At 32.4% G+C, this 24489-nt stretch overlaps 2 protein-coding genes and 1 long non-coding RNA gene across 4 annotated transcripts; 1 reads left to right on the forward strand and 2 right to left on the reverse strand.

Annotated features, from left to right (window-relative positions):
- Positions 1-786: 786 nt before the first annotated feature.
- LOC120338267 (uncharacterized) lies at positions 787-19129 on the reverse strand. 2 transcript variants are annotated; one of them, XM_039406247.2, is made up of 15 exons: positions 18808-19129; positions 17305-17390; positions 16111-16234; positions 14712-14909; positions 13576-13664; positions 10559-10748; positions 8872-8979; positions 8110-8207; positions 7611-7763; positions 6898-7197; positions 6484-6629; positions 5516-6232; positions 4897-4982; positions 4254-4324; positions 787-3699 (listed from the first exon to the last, which is right to left on the reverse strand). In XM_039406247.2, exons 1-15 carry the CDS (start codon positions 18931-18933, stop codon positions 3528-3530), a joined length of 2664 nt encoding a protein of 887 aa, XP_039262181.2. In that variant the 5' UTR covers positions 18934-19129; the 3' UTR covers positions 787-3527. The 2 variants fall into 2 exon arrangements, with proteins under 2 accessions (XP_039262181.2, XP_039262173.2); XM_039406239.2 differs by having other exon boundaries at positions 5501-6232.
- LOC120338290 (uncharacterized) lies at positions 4226-5581 on the forward strand. Its single transcript, XR_005569070.2, has 3 exons — positions 4226-4357; positions 4860-4994; positions 5471-5581. It is a non-coding gene; the product is annotated as an uncharacterized LOC120338290 (long non-coding RNA).
- Positions 19130-21602: 2473 nt separating the features above from the next.
- LOC120341260 (uncharacterized) lies at positions 21603-24118 on the reverse strand. The gene is made up of 7 exons (XM_039409745.2): positions 23905-24118; positions 23433-23548; positions 23169-23225; positions 23000-23086; positions 22599-22754; positions 22126-22291; positions 21603-21887 (listed from the first exon to the last, which is right to left on the reverse strand). The coding sequence occupies exons 1-7, from the start codon at positions 24053-24055 to the stop codon at positions 21853-21855; spliced, it is 768 nt and encodes a 255-aa protein (XP_039265679.1). The 5' UTR covers positions 24056-24118; the 3' UTR covers positions 21603-21852.
- Positions 24119-24489: the final 371 nt, after the last annotated feature.

Below are 24489 nucleotides of genomic sequence, written 5' to 3' on the forward strand. Positions count from 1 at the left end.
AAAGTTTCCAGTTTTGAACGAAGCCCACACGCTTACAGTGACTTCTATTTTACAACGCTTTGGTTGTCAGTAAATTCCGGGACAACCTCAGCTCAGCCCGGGACGCCAGAGGTCAATTCCGGGACGGTTGGTAGCCCTAGTCTAAGCTGGGGGTGTGCAAAAGGCGGACCGCAACCCATTTAGTGTGGTCCCTGTCAACACTCAGATTCACCGCTTCAAGCATGAAATCCCAATCCGACAGTTTAAAGAGGCGCTTACATGGGTAAAAATACGTACTTTTGCCCGGTGCCTTTTGCTACTGGTAGAGCAAGCAATAGCCGCATTATCTTCTCTTGCCGTTGTGTATATGGAAAAACTAATTTTTGTGTGGCCCAGATAGATGTCTGAAGTTGGTTATATAAACCATTGAAACCATCGGCTGAAATGTTGCACGCCCCTGGTATAAAGAACACACCTGCCACTTCAAAGTTGACCCGTGTTACCAGAACGTTTGATGGCACTATGTCATATTACAACTTTATATGTTTATTCACAAAACAGTTAACAAATATTAAAAGACAAGATCCGCGACAGCGTATTCTTCACGTTATATCAGATACAAAATATGGCATCATATCATGTCGTCATAAGCTCCATCTTTGGAATCCCCCCTCTCATCAATCATGTGAGATAGTATTGCTGGACTCGTTGTCGCAAACTTAACCCATTTATGGTTTCGTGAGCTCAACCGTCTGAATGATATACACTGAAAACAATCCACCGCCGCGATAAAGTTGAAACAATGAATACATCCCTCAAAATTTATTTGAAGAGTAAGGCATTAAAGGCTTATCGCTACAGATAATACACTTATTTTGCACTTCACGAAATAAATACTAGCAGAAAATATAAACGATAATCGCGATATCATTCAGTAAATAAAAAGATACTGCTATTCCATATAAATATTTTATCCCTAACGGACAATTCTCCCCTGTCAACTCCATAAATACACAGATTGTACTCAATATTTCCAGAAGCCTACAATGTTTAACCAAACCGGAAGCAGTCATTGTGTTCATAGCAGAAAATACGCAGAAATTTATAAAATCTTTAACAGAAAACTAAAAAAGCATCAAGTTGATTAAGGACTAAGTATTCTCAGTAGACAATTAAAATAAATATTGCATACACCAAAATATCAGTCAGACTCGTTTATGAATATAAATACACCGTCTGGTGTAAATTTCATGGGATTTCACAGGCCAGATGCAATCAATGTTTGATACTTGTTAGACATAACTAAATAAGCATCATATAGCGGGATAAACCATCAAACGTGAATGTACCTTTTCATTGATTGACTATAGTATTGAAGTTAATGAAGTATGGTATTCCACTCTCAAATCTCATGCATAGATCAAAATTATACACACGCACAGCCAGAATTAGGAAACCTGCTGAATAGTCGAACCAAATAAAAATGAGAAATATAAAAATTTGTTACAATACGATGAAAATGAAATACCCAGGGGATGACTGGAAATGTGTGATCTACTTTTGGAAGGAATCCTAAAAATAATATATTATATCTGGAATTCTAAATTAGACCCCCAAAAAGGTAAGAAAAATTCAACCGAAACCAATTCTACATTTAAATAAAGATTAATAAATTCATCATTTTAGTTGACAACCTACTCTTTTTCGTTAAAACAAAGGTTTCCAAATTTACAATATTCTGAACGCAAATTGATTCAAAGGTATAATAACAAAATTGATCTGTATTAATTGGTTTTGGAAAGACTAATTCACACTGTTTTCAAATTTGTGTTTGATGTACAGAAAATGAATATATTTACAGCCATGGAATGTTGGTTTGCCAATGACCAATTGATTGATTCAAAGCACAACTTTAGATACTGGTTAATTGTTATATATAGAAGCATGAATTTTGAAATAAAGTAAATTTGCAGAATTTGTTCTATTTTAGTCATGGAATAGTTATGTTCACCTTATTGTAATAAAAGAAGTACCTAACAAAATATTGCTCAAGTTTCATATTAAAGAATAATTAAGGTTATGATTCGGGTTCTAAAATACTTTTGAAATGAGAAAAAAATCACAAAAGTTCATACCATATAGTTGTACAGTGGTATCGTGTCAAAATTTCATAACTGTACAACCCTCACATAAAAAGTGTCATTAATTTTTTCAACAAAACAAAAAATTTCTATTCGAAAAATAACAGCATTTTCTCACACAGAGAAAAGGCTGTTTTCATTCATGGACAATACTGAAGGAAAACTATATTTTAGACTTGATAAACTTCTTTTTGTATCCAATTGAAGAATTCCAACACGTTAATATAATGATGAAATGTATAAAAGTTGTAGTTCACATTGGGACCAAACAGACACTAATTTCTGGACATGTCTTCAATTAGTTTCTAAATCTCAAAAGACATCATATTTTCCTTTGAGCTTGCATTAATGAAATATTTAAACGAAATGGACTTAATTATCTCATTATTATAGATAAACAAGTTTCTTTTACAAAATGATACTTTTATGTGTACACGTCTTCAAAGAACAGTTTTGTTTCAATTCTGAATTGAATAATTTTTTTGGTATTTGATGCATGACCAAATATGATAATGTTTTTAAAAAGACAATATCAGAACCATACTTGATATAATGCTCAGACTACAAATATTTCAGCAGATTTTCAATAAGGTAATCAGGTACATTATCGGTTTCCCATCTTATACATAAACCATTAAAATGTGAAATGATGCTATTAACAACACAGTAATTATAATAATCTACTTCGCTGTTCACAAAGCAGAATCGTCATGGGAAAATATTGCATAAAAAAATTTACTTGGCAAGCTATAAGTAATGAGCATATTGCAAAAATTTAGAATAAGACATACTGCAAATAATATTATTATATACAACCTTTTTTTCTCGCAGATAGAAAATAAAAGATAAACAATTAGGAAGAAAAAGAAACACTAATAATCTCATTGAAGGCAGCGATATTACACAAAAATTTGAAGACTTAATGATTACAACATTGAAGAACAAGAGAGAAAACAATGTGTTAATGTAAAATACAAGAATACATTCACAATAAATACAAACGTTGAAAACACTACAAACTACCTGAGGATCCATATACTCGGAAGACTGGTATGAAAAAGTGGGTTTAAGATTAGAAAATAACAAAATTATCCAGTCATGGAACGATGAAGAATGTTATTTTGAATAACTTATGGTGATAGAACGAACTTACAAGGAAAAAGATGCAGCTGAAGCTACAGAAATGGGCAATTCAAAAAAAACTTTTGTCTCTGCAAGAATCGGTCAATGATTTCAAAGGGGTGCGAAAAGGATAAAAGATTAAAAACTTCTGGTCCAGAGTTCTTATTTATTCTTTCTATATACCTAGTTGTTCAGTAATTAAAAAAATCCCTAAAATTACTAACAAATTGTGAATTTGCCACTAACGCATTTAAAAAAAATTTGAATAACACTTGACATGTATTCTTATTTTAGTTTTGGACGCCATCCTTTCAGGAACATAACCATTTTCTTTTGTTGGAAAGGAGTTAATCGAAAATGTTGGGTTAAAACTTCATTCTCGATTGCACACAGTAGATGACCGTCAACTTTTTCAGCACGAAACCATTCAACGGTGTCTTCATTCATGCCAATATACCTTATAATTAAGAGAAAATAGAATAATTTTAGGGGGAAAATATACAGAGGTGGTGTAAATAAATTTTATTTGTGACATACCAGTTATTGTGTATTAGCGTTATATTCATAGATAGTCCAAGTTATATTCAAGCTAGTCCATTACATCTAGCAACAATGTTACCATATTTACATATGTACCCAAAGTAGATTGACCGGAGATCAAAATTAGAAGCAGAAGAATATTCAGGGACTGGAAGAGGAGAGCGCCGCAATGGGCCGATACCGAAATACCGGTATAGTTGAATTGTTAGGATATACATGTGTTAAAACTGTGATAACGACGTAACAATTGGCGTATCAAAGACGAAAAAATACAAAGCCTTAGATGGATGATAAACCACACATACCTATTATCTAAACCTGACTGATAAAATTTTTTTTGTCTATATAACAGTAATTGCCTATTGAAAGTGGCTCAGTTCTAAACTGACTGAAATTTTAACCAGCATTTAGGTAAAAGTGAAATTCGTGAGAGAATTGAAAGTAGATTTTTAAAAGAATAAAAAATTATACCTCAGTGCATCTGATACTTCGGAAACGGACATTCCAGAGAGGTCATATGGTGGAATCCAATTTCTTGGCGACTAGATAATTTGAAAAGAGAAAATTGAATAATTGTGAGATTTTTCAACTCAAAATTGAAAGTTTTAAATATGGAGCGTAAATATATATTGTAAAGCATGTCGAGCTAAAAAATTTTTGTTTTAAAGATGTTTGGATTTTCCAACTCTTATTGATCTAATGTTTTAAAACAGTTTGTGGAAAAAATATCTAATATGCATAATTATTACTACTTGACCATATTAACATTGATAACTGACAGAATGGAATTTCATATACTCCGTGAGTCTCTGTCTACTGTCTTCATTAATAATTGACGAGATTAGCTAGATTGAATGCCTTACATAAAAATTTGCTCAAAACAAGGTCATTCACACTCACTCATAAGTGAGCGGCAATCTGAGTAATATTACGGGCGGCCAACAAAATGAAGAGCTGCTGAAACTATATAGAAATATGATGGTTACGTGCCAACCAGTTTGCATGATATTTTGACATGGCAATAAGCAGATGTAAGATCAGACTCAAACCAGTATAATTGTTCTTTATTCTTTCCAGGTGAAAATTGAATTGAAATACTGATAGTTTAACTTACTGGAACATAGTTACAAGCAAAGGAAACATGTTGTAATGGATTGCTGTCATCACTTATAACAGAGAACTGAGAAACATGATAGAATCCTGTAAAGAAAAGTAAGTTTTATTATTTTTTACAAAAGTAATTTGTAAGGGACTTGCAACGATTTAATTTATTAGTAGAACTTACGAGTATTGAGGTAAACACATCAATACTTTGTTTAAAAAGAGATCAATGCTCAAATATATGGACATTAAGTCAAGATTGAGGATGAAGTATTCAAGTACTGAAAATTTGAAATTGATTGGTTTATTACTTGTGGGGTTAAAAGCGAATAACAACACAGTTCATGAAATATTGGGCCCAGCAAGACTTTGTGAAAAAATTTGAAGTGATAGCCTTCTACCGATTTCATCTTTTCTAGCCTTCTACCGATTTCATCATTTTCAAGTACTTATAATTTAATTTAAATGGCCTATCACTTGCGAAGAAAATCATTTTTAAAAACTTTAACAACGACAACAAATGTAGCAAAACGAACCATTTTATGTCCAAAAAGCTGTTACAAAATCACTTTATTTTGCATCTACAGACAATTACAGACAATCTTAACACATTTTACCATCCCGTTGACGACCTGATTTCGAAGTGCTGGAACTGCTTGTTGATGACGTCGACGGGAATGTTGAACTTTGAGAATTTTGACTTCGATTAGGTTCATCTTCATCACTTTTTTCTGCACTTGAACTTGACCTTGTGGAAGAGATTGAAATTTCCAAGCTAGTTATTTGCGATTCGGAATCTTCAACTGCTGCCTCAGCATTTATTTCTTGCTGTTTCGCTGACTCTGCATTTATTTCCTGCTGTTTCGCTGACTCAGTATTTATTTCTTGTTGATTTGCTGACTCGGCATTAATTTCTTTTTGTGTTGATGACACAGCATTTTCTGAATTATGTTTGGATGACTCTTCCATATTTTCATTTTTCTCTGGTATTTCAACAATTAAAGACTCTGCTTTTTGATTTTCATCTGATATTACTTTGATTGAAACTTTATTTTCCAAAAAAACAACATTTTCGTAGGGGTTCATATTGACTGAACGAGTAGGGTTCGCAATTTTGTTCCCGACGACAGATGAAGCTTCTTTAGAAATTTCAACTGTGGGTGTCAAAACACTGACACTCTCTACTGAACTGTCTGTTTCTACTGAACCTTCTGTTTCGACTAGAGATGGAACTGCTGATTGTGCAGATAATGTAAATTCAGGTGACACTGATCTCCTAGGAGCTTCTATAGTGCTTTCAGAAAGATGAAACACTCCATCGTTCAATGAACTTGTTGGTACAGGGAGACCTGTTAAGTTTTCAATACATAGATTGTTAAAATCCTCTATGCAAACAAATAAATTTCAACTACTTCTTTTTCTTATTGCAAATGTTTAAAAAGTGTCTATAAGAAGTGAAGACTGAAATTATTAAAATCTTAAAATTCATCTTAAATATGTTAGAAACCTTTAAATCATTTTTAACATAGTCTTTGAAAAAAGTTGAATTTTGCAAATATGATATAAAGTAGCCCAAAAACAAGGCGGTCTTTCAACAAACCTGTTCGTTGCTCTGTTGCATTGTTTTCAAACACAGAATCATTCCTCTCTATCTCCTCAATTAAACCTTTTTCTTCGCGTAATTTTTTCAAGCAACTTTCATCCAATGATTCCCAAATTCGTTCTCCAGACATATGATTAACAGTGCTATAAAATTAGGGGAAAATCATCAAATGAATTTATGCGTTATTGTAATCGTGTTATTTTTTATATAAAAGTGTACTTACTCATTAGCCAAACATTAAATAAATAAATGAAGATGAAAGATAATTATCAAAATACTGTCAACCTATATTCAGCAGTTTACTGTAATCTGTGCTAAATCGAAAAATTTGAAATAAAATAAGTCTTTACATAGGAATAGCATTTGAGCAAATTTCTTCATATTTTCTCTTATTCTAATTTGGCAAATTACCTTTCATTCATTGATGCTGCCTTTGGTCTTTCAGGTGGATAATTAGGTGGAGGTGGGGGCGGTCTCGTTGGGAAATCATCGAAGTCTATTGGACTTAGGCTCCTTAATCTGGCTGAAAGTGGCCTTTTTGGTATTCCTGCACCATTTACTCGCAAATTGGATCCGCACCGAGAATTCCTCGGAGGTAATGGTGGAGTGACTTCTTGAGTAATTTGAGGCGGAGCAGGTAAAGGCATCGAGTGTCTTTGAGTAAGATGAGCATCAGAAGGATGACTGGATCGCCGATCAAAGTTTCTAAAACTAAGAAAAGTGCAATAAATTTAGAAAACAAATATATGGATGTTATGATGATAATGTCAGCACAGCTGTTTGTTGAATAATAGATTAGTTCAGGAAATGGACAAAAACGCCGAAGATGGAAAGTCCTAGTCCACAGTTCAGTCGAAATTTAGAATTCTTAGGCATCTGAATTTCAAAAATTTGATGGTGATTATCGAAGTTTAAAAAAAACTCCAAAAGCATTAAGTCGACTAAGCATTCTCAAAACAACATTTTTGTCAACTTTGAGCCAGAAAAAGTTTGAAAACGGTTCAGAGTTTGAAGTCAGGTATAAATTTCAAAACCCGAAAGCCCCTTGAAAAGACTTATTATGGTAGTCAATTTTGAATAATTTGTAGAAAATGATAGAAAAAAACAAACAAAAAAAATCATACTTGTTAGAAGTGGACAATAATGCAATCGCTGGCATTCCATTTTGAAATGACATTTGAGTGGCATTGTACTTGTAAACACGATTTGCAGCAGTTTGACTGAGAGCTTTGGGTTTGGTTGGTCGAACTACCCTTGAAATATGACTTCGTATTGATCTGTGGAATAAAAAATTACAAAATTATCTGTACACAAAAATTTCAAAAAACAAAAATGAACTGGTATCTGGACAAGAGGCCGTAGATCGCAATATGATTAAGCCGTCTTATCGGCTGTCCTCTCCCCTGGGATAAAAATGAAATGCTATCTTATTTTTTTAATATAATTATCGGAATAAGCCTTTCCAAATGATATTTATGATTTACAGAATCCTACATAAACCTCTATCGAAATCAGTCATATTGAGTCGACCTAATAATTCAACAATAATGAAAGTAAAGTATTTCATATAATATAATCCTTATACGATAATACTTATATACTTTAATGTAAAGCCGGACATACTTTTGATAATCTTTTATATTGACTGGGGAATTCTTTATCTGACACTCCATGAGAAAACGTTGCAAAGCAGTCTGATAAGCAATTTCCTGGTCTTTGTCCTATACAAAATAAAAGTGTTCCCATTTAATTTATTTTAGAAACATAGCATGATAGAAACATATCTGACGAGATGAATTTTTACAAGGCGAAACAGAAGAACACTACAACCTTGTATAAGTGGGAGGTTGAGAAATATATTATATACCCAACTAACGCAAGTGCAATAGGCTTCCTTCAAGTGGAATATAAACTTGGTGAAAATACTTACCGTAATTCAGACAAGACAAAAAGGATAACTATCCTATTGAACTGCATCTAACAATATTAACCCAGTACCAATAAAAGATACAGAATACCTGTCTAAATTAACAAGTGAATATAAATAAAATTGAAGCAAATTTTCATTTTTTTTATTATTTGTGATCAATACAAATTACAGTTACCAAGGCTGAATACATTTAGACAATATCGTTTCATACAGAATTAGTAAGCGCAAACATGAATTAAATCGACCTTTGTAATCCTAAAATGTATAACAATTATCTATAAATCGATATAGCTCCCATAAAAGTCTAATTTAGGTTCAAAAATAATATTTATTCCTTGATTTTTGTTTCGAGTTATACCTAAAGTGTAAATTCACAAAAAATCACACTTCACAAAATTGAATGAAACAAAATTGAAAATCATTTGGATATTAAAAATAAAAAAGTCATATTTTACCCCTCCGGTTTCCAAATGTTTCGGTAGTATAAATTCAACATCTTCTGCAGCAAATTCAACTACATTTTCTTGGATTGATATTCCCAGTATAACTTCATGTTCTTCAACCTGGATAGGTAAAAAATTGGAAAGATTTCATTTTACCATTTTTTGTCAGTCTTAAATGGTTTTAATTAAAAGAAAGTGTTTTGTAAATTCGCTTTTATTTATCAAAATGTTTTGAATTCAGATGAAGTCTGTAGAATCAAAAATAAGATTGAAGGATGGAGTGACCAGATAATCGGAGACAAACATTAGCCAGACAAACATAATTCAACTACAACAAAGAAAACATCCTTTACATTGCTGTAAAAACGGCACTCCAGAAGTATGTGTACCAATATGGAGGTAACTAATTTTGTTCGCCTACTTTACATTGAGTTGTGTAAAGGGACTGAAACCTATGGGTAGGGGGTATATTCACTTTGCTAACACAGACAGTCCCGAACTCGTAATAGAACTAAAATAAGGAATAAAATTATGGCCTAACCCTAACCTGGTATACACACTCAGGAGTACCGAAAAAAATGTAAAATTTGGCACATATCATAGATTTGCTGTTCAATGGTTAATTCAGAATATGGTAAATTAAAATTAAAATCAGAGAAGAACTTGAGACATTATTATATTAGGCTATTCAATATGTACATTCTTCGTCCACCACAGAAATACAAATATTGAGATAAAATAATATTGTTTTGACTTGTATATTAATAACATGTATTTCGAGCAACAATGTAAAAAGAATGTCCAAATAAAAAACCAAATTGAAATAAATTTGAAATTGCATACATACTCAATATATAAATTTAGAATGTATTGGGAATAGTAAATTATTAGATTTTGGCCATTCCTGATGTTTGTGCAATACTAAACTCATATCGACTCATACATGAACTAGAAACAACTTACAACGTCACTGTCAATGAAAAATTTTCCAAAAATGGAAGCATTCACAGCGAATCAATACTGTAATTATTATTTCTATATATAACGGAAAACTTTAGTAGATAGTATCATATTATTAAAAAGCCCTGTCACAATTTGAATACTATTTAAAATGATTACAGCAAGTGATTCAGTAATGGCAGTGTAAGCTATTGGCAAAAAGCACCATCAAAAATGCTACTATGCAATAACTTCATAGCCAATTTCATGGCTTGAATAATATTATCAACTAAGCTATTCGATAACTTCCAAAATTTAGATATTGTCTTATAAAAGTCGATCCACGCAAAAACCTATTACTTTGCCTATTTTTGGAATAGAAATTGATATTTCGCACAATAAAGTTTCAATTTCTAAAATTTTAATAACTTTTCTGTAATGCAAAATGAATTTTACCAGAAGGATGGGCAAAACACAATTTCTAACGAACATTTGGGTAAATAGCCTACCTAATTTGCTGAATTTTGGAATAGAAATTGATATTTCGCACAATGAAATTTCAATTTCTAAAATTTCAAATTTTCATGTACTGCCATATGAATTTTGCCAAAAGGGTATTTTTATTGCATGTATGTGAGAAAGTACCAGACTACATAGCAACAACGGTAATCCACAAAATCTGTTCCTACAGGCTCCGTCTCGAACGTCAACATTAAACTATTCTGTGCGCACAATAAAATCACAGAATCGATAAACTCACCGCAGTCAGCCTCAAACGCATTCCTGGTCGTATAAAATGCTCATCCAAAAGAGTTTGCGGACAGTTGCGACATGTTATTAGATTGATAGGAAGATCAAGTTCATCGATGATGTCTTTGAAACTGTATTCTCTTCCATGTGATGGAATATGCGACAACGTAGAAAATTTTCCTTTTGTGGAGAGAGGCAAGCTGTAAAAATAAACAAAAGAATAAATACTGTGATATTCCAAAAACTTTTGTAAATTTTGAAGGTAAAATTTAAAAAAAATTATGTTGGTATAGGAGCTAATAGTAATACAGTGAGTGATACCTCAGTAGTCGACGTCGTATACATTCTAAATTTGGGGCAACATATTTTCACATTGATCATATCTAAAATGACATAAATATAAAGGTCATTGGTTTTTTGTGTTGTTTGGTACCAGTTGAAATATCATAAATTTTATTCCACTTGTGTAACTGCTCAAATCCCTAATTTTTTAAAAAATGTTGTAAATTATTCCTAAAGTCAAAAACTTACTATATCAAATATAATGACTTTTAAGTGTATTCAAATATTCGTTGGTATGGTATGACTTAAGTGTGCCATATCAGGTTACCACCAGATAATCAATTTTGCATGGCATAAGCCTACCAGGAACTGGCTCCTAAGTACAATACTGGGTTATCACCTATTTGAAATTCCCAGAAATCAATTTAATGTGATATCCGGTTGTCAACCTTCATACAATAACATAATGACATACGTACTACTGAGTAATCAATCAGTCTGAGTTAAAGATATAAGTAAGAGATATGTATTGAAAATTAGAATATCATGCCAGAATTCTAGAATTTTTTGAAAGTCAATTTTATTTATTTTGAATAAGATTGTACAAAAAATGAAGAATCTTTCTCAATATCGTCGAAATCAAAAATCTTCAAACTATCGATGTAATGGTAATAGCCATTTTGACTATATCAGATCAATAATTGATTGGTCATTAAAAATAGTCACGAAATGAAATACAAGTAATAAATTTACAATGACCACGCTATAACTGACAATACAAATTAAAATAAATTAATCTGGATTAAATATCTCAAACTCAAATCTTGATAAATATTAAAATCTTATTATATTGTATGAAATTAGGTTCTTTATATAGAAATTCAAGTCACCATTTGCCATTAGTTTGATAATGACAGTATATCAGCTTAATCCGAATTTTATTGTTGTATAAATTCAATCTATATTAAATTTCAAGGCTATATAACTGAAACTCTATGACTACATTCTACATATAATTTATATGATAATTGTATATAGTAATATTTCCATCGACTGTAATATTAAAATTAGCCAAATAAATGCTGTCTATTTCAAATTTAAGTCTTTAATTATTTTCCTGAAAAGTATGAAAGGTGGAAATTTACATTAAATGAAGTTATTTGAACGTTGAGTCTATTCAGTGAGGTGACACATGTAACAGAAATGATGTGTGAATAGCTGAGTAGGTGAATATTGACAGGAAATGAGGTATTGTTTGAACTCTGTATGTTTTCGCTTTGATTTCAAAGGTTTCGGTAAAATTTGAATATCCAAAGGTTCATAGTACAGTAATTACAGATCATCGAACTGACCAACTCAGCAGCAACTGACATAATTTATCTAGAATCTGTTGTCTGCTTATCTTCGGTGCTGAAGTTAAAACTCTAAGATTAAAAACCTATGTGGCCCATTTCAGGTCCTTGCCGCCAAACCGTATATCGTATTTTGTGTTAGAGAAGTGGTGAATGCAGTGTTTAATTAAGAATAGATAAACAAGACAGAAACGCTTGGATATATGGACAGTTGGACACCAAGTACAAGTAACCATTATGGCCACCCAAATGAGAAAAAAATTCCAGCCAAATGTTAAAAGAATTGTTCCATATGTCGTTTGAAGTCATGCCTGTGAAACAAAGTAAATGACAACATTCAGGGTGGAATATTGCTCTATAAAATCTGAAAATATTATAAAGTAGTAGCGTCCTACGGATTGATCCATTAGTTGCAGAAAAGAGCAAATTTTTACAACAACAATTTGAATCAAAAATACAACTGGAATATTTTTCCAAGAGGCTCAGATGGCCGATTGATCCTAGGGGTATACTGTAATATATATCAGTGCTAAACCAAAGAATTATAATAAAAAATTGCAATTGTAAAGGCATGGGATGAATCACTGTATCATACCAATCCCTTATATTATAGCATATTGTATTGTACACACACAAGCATTTTTTTCAAAAAAATTCCATCATGTCATTGTTATGAAACAAATTCATGCAATAATGCGATAATCTGGAATAACTCATATGTACTTCCTTCCTATCAGACAAAATCTAAATCCATGTCAGTTATATTCAATACATAGAATTCTTGATGCTTTGCTTAATATTCAATTATTGGCATTCAAATGTTTATTCCTGTTATAACTCAATCGATCTCAATGAATATAATAATATGTTCATGTAAATTTCTCAGTTATATCATGATTCAATTAATGATAGTAGATCATTTGATTTCCTGTTAATCCTTAAATTACTGTAAAATCCATATTAAAACCAAAACAAGTACTTGTATTATTATATGATACTATTATGATAAATGAGTTTTCCTTAAAATTTTTGGAATATTTCTGCAACTGCAAAAATCGATAAATGGGCATGAAACAATAAGTGCAATTTTCTAAAATCTAGCAAAATTCAGGATAATGCAACAATCTCAAGGGAATTATATTGACCGTATATAGAATTGCATTCTGAGAGACTCCTCCAACAATTTCTGGAGCTGATAAAATTAACAATTTTATCCCAAACAGTTTTTCAAAACAATTCATATGTTTTTGCTACTACAACATGGCCTAATTTCGAGTGTTTCCCAAAGCTGGCATTGAGCAAACCATAAAAAATAATTCTGTGATTAGAAACTGATAAAAAAGGTGTATCCATATACTCCAAATAAAAACTTTTAACATAAAAAAAAACATACTTTACGACTTCTTTTGTCATTTCAATCATAAATGCTACACAAGGTACAGCAACAAACTTGTACTTTGGTTTTCCACTGAAAGCGGCAAACTGTAAAAAAGACTATCATTAGTTTCTGCACTATTAACTTCAAAATTGACCCAATTTTAACAAATGACCTTTAACCTGATCTGATGGTTGAATCTCAACCAAGCAGGAAATTCATCACATGACTATAATTGATTGTCGGTTTTATGCCAATTCATATAAAATTTGCAATTATTCCAGATTCTTGACAGTGAAAAACGAAACTATCTATTGCAAAATTGGAATGAGAAAATATATTTTCAAAGCTTTGCAGAAGAATGACAATTTAGGCTATTTATGAAAGAATTGATTGCATAACTGAATGCAAAATTTTCAAATATCGCCATGTCAATGCTAAATAGATAAGGGTAACACGCACTGACTTTCATTATAAAAATCTCACCAATGTAAACAGTAGCAGACAGAACTAGGGGATCTATATATTAATTAACATAATTTGTTGTTCAAGAACTATATCTCACAATTCACACAAATCAAACTATTTCGTAGCAAATTACAATATCATAGTTTTCAGGATGCCACTGTGGATATGGCAAATTACAGAAAAAAGATGTCAATTTGATAAAATGATTGATTGCAGCACATTTATAGCAGTTCTTATTTAGAAATTACACTGAATCATTACATTGTCAATACCTGAGGTGAGGTATGTAGGCTACTAATTTGGTTGACTCATTTTCAATATAAATAGAAAACCAAAAGAATGGGTTATCAAAATATTGGAAATTTCAATCTGAAATAATGATAATAATGCTGCGAAGAATTTCCGATTTAGGAAGGTTTTACACCTCAACTCATAACAAGCAGACAGTGATATGCAGAGGGCTGCATGTTTTCATAAGAACCAGGACCTTTCCAGTCCGGCACAAAGCTTACCTAATTCATCATAACCTGCATAATCTGAGAGCATGGAATTTCAACTATAGCTAATATGTCATTGTACACCACTCAAATCAAATACAGTAAAACAAATTTTTACAAATAGACACTTTTAGCAATAAGAAATAATAACTTATCATGAGTTAAAAAACACATTGCTAAAATACTAACCCTAGACGGTGTCACAGTATAAACTTCCTTCTTTTCAATAACAATGAGTTGATCAGTAGGCTGCAAGACCAAAGATTTTGTTTTTTCACCAGATGATGACGCAATTTCTTGAGTGGTCACTGGGTAAACAACTAATCTTTCTTGAGGAAACACTCTCTCTGGCATTGACATAGAAATCTCTTTGACGGAATGGAACATCTGGAAAAAGAATTGTACGCAATTGAAGCTTGGGTTATGTTTACTATGGGGCAAAGTAGACGTTATGCATATCCACAAAATAAAAGCACTGATAAATGTCTTATTTAAAGCATAACTTTGTAATTATTTTTCATGTATTATTTGATAAATAGTTGTCGAATATGTTTTATTTGCTAAAACATAACATCATAATACAAATACCGTAGATGTTCTTGTTATTCAGATTAAAGTGAAACTTAATCACAAAGAGCTGCAGTGGAGGGGTACCGAATATGTTCAAAACGAATTGATTAATTGTTTCATTTGTACTTGAACAAATCCCTATCTAAAATATTTTTGAATTCAAACTCGTATTTTAGAATTTTTTTAAAATAATAGAATGATCAGTTTTGACTATACTTAGTGAGTACTATGAGCCTAATATGTTAAACCCATAAAGTTTACTAAATAAATTTTGTATCATAATTTCAATGTAAAATATTTCAGGGTAACAAAGAAATGTGTAACATAGAGCATAGTAACGGCAAAAATTTCCTATGACACAAATATCTATTTACAACTTCATGAAATGAATAGAAGGAAAATTTCAACTATACTGATCATATTAATTTATCTATTCATTGCTTAGGTCATATATATTTGGAATTTTTGCGAAAGTACATGACCCACACTCTACAGGTTACGAATTTCCCTCCTTACTTAATAAAGTCCAAAGTGCTGATAGTGATAACATTGATATCCCCTCTGTTCAGAATTTTATATCAAAATAGTAAGTACAAATACGTTTTAAAATGTAATCTTATTAATTGTCAATGTCTATAAAATTGGGTCATACATATGGATACCATCAAAACTTTAAAATCGAAAAACTCAAACCGCTTTTTCATATAAATTCGGATTCCAAATTAAAAATATTGATATTTATCTAAAGCAAACCAAAATTATATTTCCCAATATTGCAGATGAATAACGACTAAACTGGAACAATATTCATCAAATAGCTGTAATATTAAATCAATTTTCATTTCCAAATCAAAAATAGTGATTTATACCGGTAGCAAAAAATTTATGATTATACAATTCTGTAACTATCTAATATATTTGAATTTGAAGGCTGATATTCGATATATTAGAATGAATAAGTGATTACGAAACACCCAGATCATTGAAAAATTATACCAAGAATAATTAACTAATTTACATGAACATCTTGATTGCCTTTCTGATCGTTTCTGTATTGGAAAGTTCCGTTGTATTCTGATGAAATTTCAAGTTGTGGGCCAACAACATAAGCACCTTCTTCTTCTAAGCTTTGAACTGTTAACCTTTATTGAAATAATTACTCATAAACGTTTAAATCACATAATTTGATTAATGATGATAATAGGAGAATATCATACTAGTCTGCTTTGCATCACATTGGTAATGATTCATTTCCATTATACTAGGCCGGTTATAATAACAAAATACAACTGAATTAAAAATCTGATTCAATGTAGGGGATAACAGGTTGTTATAACTATTTTGGCATTACAGGTCTAATAACCAAAACTTTCCTATAACTGAGCAAATAGATGATCTGAGGTAATGAGAAATGAATCAGCTATGAAAAAAAATTCACAGACGCGATGACCTAGTGGTTAATTAGAGTATTAAACTTAACTGATGCCAATGTTAGCATCGCAAGTTCCACATATCTAACGAATTTCATGCACAACACCATAGGCGTAGGCAAGGGGCCTAAGGGGCAATGCCCTCCCCCCCCCACCAAAAAAAAATATTTTACATTTTTTTTCAAATGCAAGTTTGCAGCATTCGCAAGAAGATATAAATTTCTACAGCTTTTCCAACATTATTTTATTCTTGACTTGCTATCAATATTCCTTTCGCGAAATGAACCAATCAACCAATCATGAAAAAGCATGTTTGTATACCTTGGATAACTTAGACAGCGAAGTAGAGGGATTCTTTATGATATCAGTGGCTGCTTTTATCTAGCCTTGTTCAAAGCAAAAAGCACGAGTAAGAGCCATATTAAAAATAAAAAATGGCCTCAAAATTTTGGGTTGGCTACACTTTTGCCTACCACCTTACCAAGAGTGTGTGTAATAAATATGGTGGGTAATACCGAAGCGGAATTATTCTAGTCCTGAAAACAATAGCTACTTACATATCGTTACATATCAGTGGCTGCTTGTGCACACCTTGGTTACGACAAAATACACGAATAAACAAATGCTTGGTATAAAAACTATTTCAACAATCAACAGCAACTTTATAAAATTGTTCCTTTCTTAATCAGATTAATTAAAAACATTTTGGTGTTTGTAGTAGCCTATTTCATAATTTTAATATATTTTACCAAATATAGAATTATTTAATAAATAAAAAATACCTTTGTGTCACCCAAAAATGATGCAACAATATTGGATCCTCTGAAACATTATAAGTGGCAGCAGTTTCAGCAGTGGGCTTGACAATCTTAAAAGAAAGAAATGAAATTTGAATAAATTATAAGACGAGACAAAGAAGCGAAACCAAATAATTCACTATTCTGAATACATTCCAAAATATGAAATATTGAATCGATATTCTAGTTTGCGCCATATTCAAAATGAACACATGAACGTTGATGTATACTCAGTCAAGTTTGTAGGAAAGATGACTTAAACAGATATCCAATTGGATCTCTATATTGTCTACAGTTACCAGAAAATAATGTATTATTTTTTGAGAAACTGTTGTTTCCGAAACGCAACTATTCCTAAATTAAGGAATTTGAAATATTCTTTACACATAACGATCAGTTTTCTATGAATTTGATTATTCGACTTGTGTTTAAAATCCCAAGATCGGGCTAACATCATGAGGCAATATGAAGAGTGTCCTGATGTGAAAGCTAAATATTGATAGAAATGCAGATGAAAAGGTTATCAAAAGATAGAAGCAGAATAAGACAGATGCCAGTGCACAATTATAAACAGTACAGAGATGACGAAATGACTAACTGGAAATGATTCTAGGGTGAATAAATATCACTACCATAACCAATTAGGATTTTAGAGACTGTCTAATGCCTTATTAAACTATTTGAACCCAGAATCCCAATCAGGGTTGATTTTTTAGTAAAATCGATGTGTTAATTTTTATTATCCAGTAATGTAACACCTGGGATATGTAGTCAAAAGAATTGCTATGAAAATTTAAGTCTTGTTTAATTTAGAACAGCTCGATTTCAAAAAGCAAGAAATGGTACCAAAAACACTTCTACATAAGGATGAGAATAATCTAATACGTCCATTTTGTATACAATGTACCAATGATTCCTACTAGTGGCGAAGTTGTTCTAAACTAGTGGTGGAGTTGTTCTGACAATGGGACACAAATAAGGCATTATCTGATCAAATTGAAGACATAGATAAATCATAAATGAACTCAGTACGTTACAGTTCTCCAATTTCAAGAATAGCCCCTACATTGACAGACATCAATTATAACAGAAGGGGAAATCCCTCATTTGAGAGACAGTCTGGGCCTCCATTTTGGCAAAACAGCTTCGCGCAATAAACTAAAAGAAAGCACAATCTAAAAACGTGATCATTGGATTCCTCGTAAATAAATAATCCAATTTACCAAAAAAAAAAAAATTTTACCGTAGCATCAGTTTTCTGCGAAAACGCAATTTGGTTATGATCAATTTAGATTATTATCAAGACAAGCATGGCGCAATCTGACACATCTGCCGTCGTGCCAGACGTCCCTGTTTCAGAGACAAAAAGGTTGTTTGTTTTATTGAACCCAATGTCTTGCAATTGAAGAACTGTGCCCTATTCAGCTATTGGAACTATTTATTCAAAAGAATCATATTATCATGAGAAAAATGTCATACATAGCCTACCATGGGATAAGAAGAGTTTCGGTTAAATTTCTGGACACTTGTAGACCATTCCACAGACCGCAACAAGTTTTTGACATCATGTATTCCATTCGATGACACTAGTGAGCTGTTACTTAAAAAGTTCATTGTTATGTTGTCAATGGAGTGGAATTCCAATAACTTTAAATTCTTTTGCGACAATCTTTAACATTTTTCGTAATTTTAGTGTATTCTATTCCAGTTCTCATTTTCATGTTGTTTTCCAAGTAAACAGATATGAAAATTGTGGTGCTTATTTTGTTTAGAAATATATCTTCAATTACAGAATTATAAACAAGTACAGAATTAAAAATTGATTCAAATAGTCTACCTTTGTCATTTGTAAATTCACTATTCTGCTATTACTGCATTTGTTTACACAACCTGTTTACCTAATAAAGTAAATGTGATCTGTGTGATGGGCCAAGCTAGTCCAGAAGTTGATACCCTAAATAATCAGATAAGTCTGTAAGTTCAAATTTTCCTCTGCTGTTCTACTGGCTTCCCTGTCAAATCATACATTCTTCTATCTATTCTGCATATGTTTATTTAAATTTTGCGATTGAATCAACATAAAATCTATCTATCTACTGCTGCCGGTACGGTACCGGTATATAATATAGTACTTTTTTTTTTTTTTGCCAAATAAATTCCATTGCCAAACGGAATTTTCGTATATTAATTTTATTGTCGAATTAGTATAATTTGCACCCAATTAAAACAATTTCATAATTTCAAAACACATTGCCCATATAGTACTGTAGTACGGTACAGCACTAACAGCATCATGTTTTGATGTTGCAGAAAGATGCTGTGATGGGTCAAATGTCAGGATGTGAGTAGTAGCTAGTAGGGCTGGGAATGGTTTCCGTAAACGATTTCAGATGGTTAACGGTTACGATTTTAAGGGCCGTTAACTGACATCTCAGGTACAAATCATCTTAATAATGTACAATTCTTTCAAAAATGATTACGTCATCGCAAATTTATCTCCTGTGGCGTTTAATTCAAATGGAGGACCAACGACTAACATACCGGTGAGGACCTAATAAATGTGAAAAATAATTGAAGTACCAAGATTGCTGATTATTCAAATTTGACAATAATTAGTTATGAATCAGTTTTCGGTCGAAATATATTGTTCACGGTTTTATTTCATAATCATATATTCAATGTCAACCAACAAGTGCGTAGTTGATGCTGTTTTTCTTTATATATCTCAAAGTAGAATTTGCACATCAATCACTGGAAATTTGTCACATAAATGACATTTGATAACGGAATCGGGTTTTACTCAAATACTTCCATATGTCCTACCAATGCTGCATATCTCTTGCAGCAGAGCGATCACGAAACTATCTCCATTCGTGAATAATTTTGAGCGACACCGGGATGAGGTCACATGAAATTGCTTTGTAACCATTGTGACGTAACAATCTTAAATTATAAATTATTATGTGAAACGTCACGCTGCGGTTATCGGTTAATTTTACCCGGTTAACGGTTAAAATGTTTTCGCTAAAATTCCCAGCCCTAGATGTGAGTAATAACTGACACTTGTAAAAAAAAGTAAAATAGCCTACATCAGGGTGGTCCAAAGTTGTCGGCTCCGCGGGCCACAAAATTATTTTTGCATTGTTAGCGGGCCACAATAGTGCCAAGAATGGGGAAACTGTGCAATACAAAACAAACACTTTTATTGTGCAAACATAGTTATCAGGCATAGGCATTCTAGGCTGATAGAATCCGCAATCAATTTTTATTTTTCCCTGATTCCTATATTGTTAGCATATATTCCCGACCAAAAAGTTAGATACCCAAATAACAATTCAAACTGCCAAGCACATCATTCAAATTTCAATTTCGCTAGTTGCCTCAGCTAGTCAAAACACTATTTAATTCAGTGACATTAGTGATGACAATATGTCAAAAGATTTTTCTGAATAATTCTATGACGAAACAAACGAAATGCGATTTTTTTGATTACTCTCCGAATGTGACGCGGGCCACAGATAATGAAGCGTCGGGCCACATGTGGCCCGCGGGCCTGGGTTTGGACCACCCCAGCCTATAATGCTTCTTCCATCATCAAGTCCATGCACCTTAAACATATAACTGGCTAGTTTCATATCTGACATGAACGAAAGTCCGTGGTTCTCCATACGGAATACCGTAATCTCCAATATCAACTTTCCTCTCCCGTTCTCTCGATTTCCTAAATATTGTAAATCCTATTTTAAATGTTATGTGTTCTGCACTCCTTAGCATCGCATAGCTTGCCTTTTCGTATGTCAGTCACGAGTAAGACAAATATATTACCTTAGGAAATTATAGGATTAAACAATTGTATTGGGATTTACTATAAAACTGATTCACGCTGATGACTACCTTGCAAAAGAAATTGACTACCAGTGGAATGAATTGTCTGTTCTGTATTTGCTGTTTTATTTTTACACCCCTTTCCTCGATGATGGCCGCTGCGTGAACGTTACATCGATTACATATAATAGGTTGGATTGCGTGCATGTGGATTTGAGTTCAACAAAGTTGGCGTTGGATACAAGGAGAGATATAAATCATAATTTATCTACATTATTGGTGAAAGAGGTAAATAAGCGAGAACCCCAATTTTCTAAAATTCTACTCAGTCTCAATATAAGCTTGTCATCGAAAAATCTCCTCAAAAATTCTTATTTTGACAAAAAGTAGTTCAGTGAGAAGAAGCATTTTACAATACCATACATACAGTATAGCAAAAAATTGTGTATGCACAGTATTCTAATGAATATTTATTCAAAAACCAAAAATATTGATGCCGATTAGTCGATAGATTAATGGTAATAAATTGACGATTATTTGATTAACGCTTTAGGATCATGCGAACCGTGATTTGATAACTTCTGTTGCATCGGAAATTGTTTGTTCATATAGATATATAGAATATACCAGAGTAACTGGATGAATAATTCTACATTTATATTTAGCAACAAAATATTCCGCCACCATTTGATCATCTTGCACATCTCGTCAACTCCGTACAATAGGAGACGTTGCTCGTTCAGCTGTAGGATAAAACAAGGGAAGGCGTTTTAATATCATATTCAGATAAATATATTTATTTAATATAAATGAAATTCATGATGTCTTTATCGAAACATAACTTAATTTGGCGTTTTTTTTTATAAAAAATAATGAACATTTATTGACCTTTTGTAATATTTTCGTACTTACAACCTGCAGAAAAGCGTGGGACGATTGACTAACTCATGTTGCTGTAGTTGTCACCAGCTTTCAACAAACCTGATGTCGCCTGCACGTTACACAAGACATCTTGAAAAGCGTTGGAATACTTGATGGCTTCGTTTGAAGGGGCGTAAAACATGAATGCGGGTTGTCCTCCAGGTATCGTCATGTTAGCTGACAGGGAAGAACCTGTAACGAGCTCATCTTGGAAATGTTGAGTGCCCTTAATATAAGAATTCAAATTATTGCACAACGGTATTGTAGTAATTCGTCATATTTTTGTATGTATAGTATATTTTATAAACTTTTCAGATCAAAACTTCGAAAAACAACATACCTAACACTTAACAGGTATAAACTGTCGGGTTTGATTCATGTACAGTTAACATAATGCATGGAAAGAATAAATACGATGGTCAGGATATTCTATTTTGCCTATCAAATATATAACATTACATTCACTCTCTGTATCGATTTTGCATATATAAAAATATTGAATGGATGATATTAATATAAACATCTGAAAATACCCTATCCGTGAACCAGCGATCGTCATGTGAGGTCAAGGCTAGGTATCCAAGCAACGCAGTTGATGACGTTATCACAACTTCAGCGAGAACAAAAATGCTCATGATAGTTCCAATAACTATTCCCATAGATTTGTTCTTTTCATCATAATAATCAACCTAAAATGTGCGAAACTTTTAGAAATTACCAAATGGTTTTCATTTGTCATTTTGCCTGAAGTTTTGTTCAAATATTCAAGACATTTGATTTGCTATGTTCGAAGCCAATAAGTGACACGGTTTTTAATCATTCCGTCTTATTATACAGCAATATCCAGATATTATTTATTACTTGAATGGAGCAACATGAAGTGCACGGATGGACACGGTACTCGGATCCAACAATTGCATATGAAAAGTATTACCTCTTGTGCGATAGACATTGTGATTACGGCCATCAGCGATATCGCCATTAAAACAGCAAGCGCTGAACATCCAAATGATATAGCAGCCTAAAAAGTTTAAAAAGACGTACTAAATTAAAAGTGCCGGAGGAATGAATTATCAGAAATTAAATATTTTCCAAATACAAACCACAAATCTGTCTTTTCGTTTGTAAGCAATAATAACGCCGAAACCGCTTAGCAATATCTGAAACAAAAGTACAAAAGAAAATACCAATTTAATGTCAATTTACTATTGTCAATACCCACAAAATAATTCTCTAAGTTTAAGTTGTTTCCACACCTGAGGTATTGGCTAAAACTTTGATAACGTTATAAGCGAGCTTGTGTTCTTGCGCTCAGTATTTTTTTTTATGAAATCCATAGTGCTGTACAAAGCATAATATATACTCACCAGAAGTGAAATCCAAACAGGAACACCGGGTGCACCAAGGAAAGATGGCGATGGAGAAGTCAATTCTTTAAATTGGCAGAAGATTGCAAGTAAATCAAGTATAATCAACATCACCCCTAAAAAAATCATTTAAACCATATCGCTTATGTCGTCTGCACATCTAGTTTAATTAGCGAGACTAACTACAGTATATGGGTAGAATATTTCATGCCGTATTTTAACAGGTGGGAGGGACTGAGAGAATAATTGTTGTTAAAGAAAGGGTTCAAAAACGCGTGACAAATCAAATGCAAGTCAACAGTTCTGACGATTGAATTTGGTTTTTGCCCTGAAGTCACTAGGAATTCACTGACTCTGTGACAATATGCTCTAAAAATCAAACCCGCGGTCCATATGACAACCTAATTGCGCCAAAATATTTTGTAAATATGGACATAAAAATAATTATTCCTGATAGATTAGAACTACCTACCGCACCCGGCCTGCGCTATTCCAAACGTCAAAATCTTAGGGCTCTGATTAAATTGCACTGTATCCCCTGGTCGCATAACACGAAGATACCATATCTGAAAACTTGTACAATATGTGTCGCAACATCCAGGATCCACTGATATTTCCGACATTTTTAGTCCAAGTTAGTAATCTGATCTTCAGTTGTTTGTAAATTGTGGAATGTCGATATCGGCGAATAGTAATCACAAATTGTTCAGAAAAACAAAAACAAAAAACCTCTAAATTGCTTTTAAAAATCAAATTGAAGCTATATTTTCATTTATGAAATAGAAACGCTGACGTCACTTACGGAGACAATCACACAGAACATTATTGTTGTACAGAATGGGGTACTTGAAAATCAAAAGCAGTGTTTTCATTCCACGTAGAACCTCAGAAATTAGGTTTTCTTCATAAGATAGTATCGTAATCTACATGTACGTCAATGGTGCTCAATTCAATGTAAGTTATGTTTCGTAGAAATGTTTCATTCTTACGATAGAACTGAAAGCACTTCAGGTAACTTTCAGGTGTCTTCAAGTGTCCATAATAAACGTAAGTAGAA

This window comes from Styela clava, chromosome 1, assembly GCF_964204865.1.
Source record: "Styela clava chromosome 1, kaStyClav1.hap1.2, whole genome shotgun sequence".
Lineage (NCBI taxonomy): Eukaryota > Metazoa > Chordata > Ascidiacea > Stolidobranchia > Styelidae > Styela > Styela clava.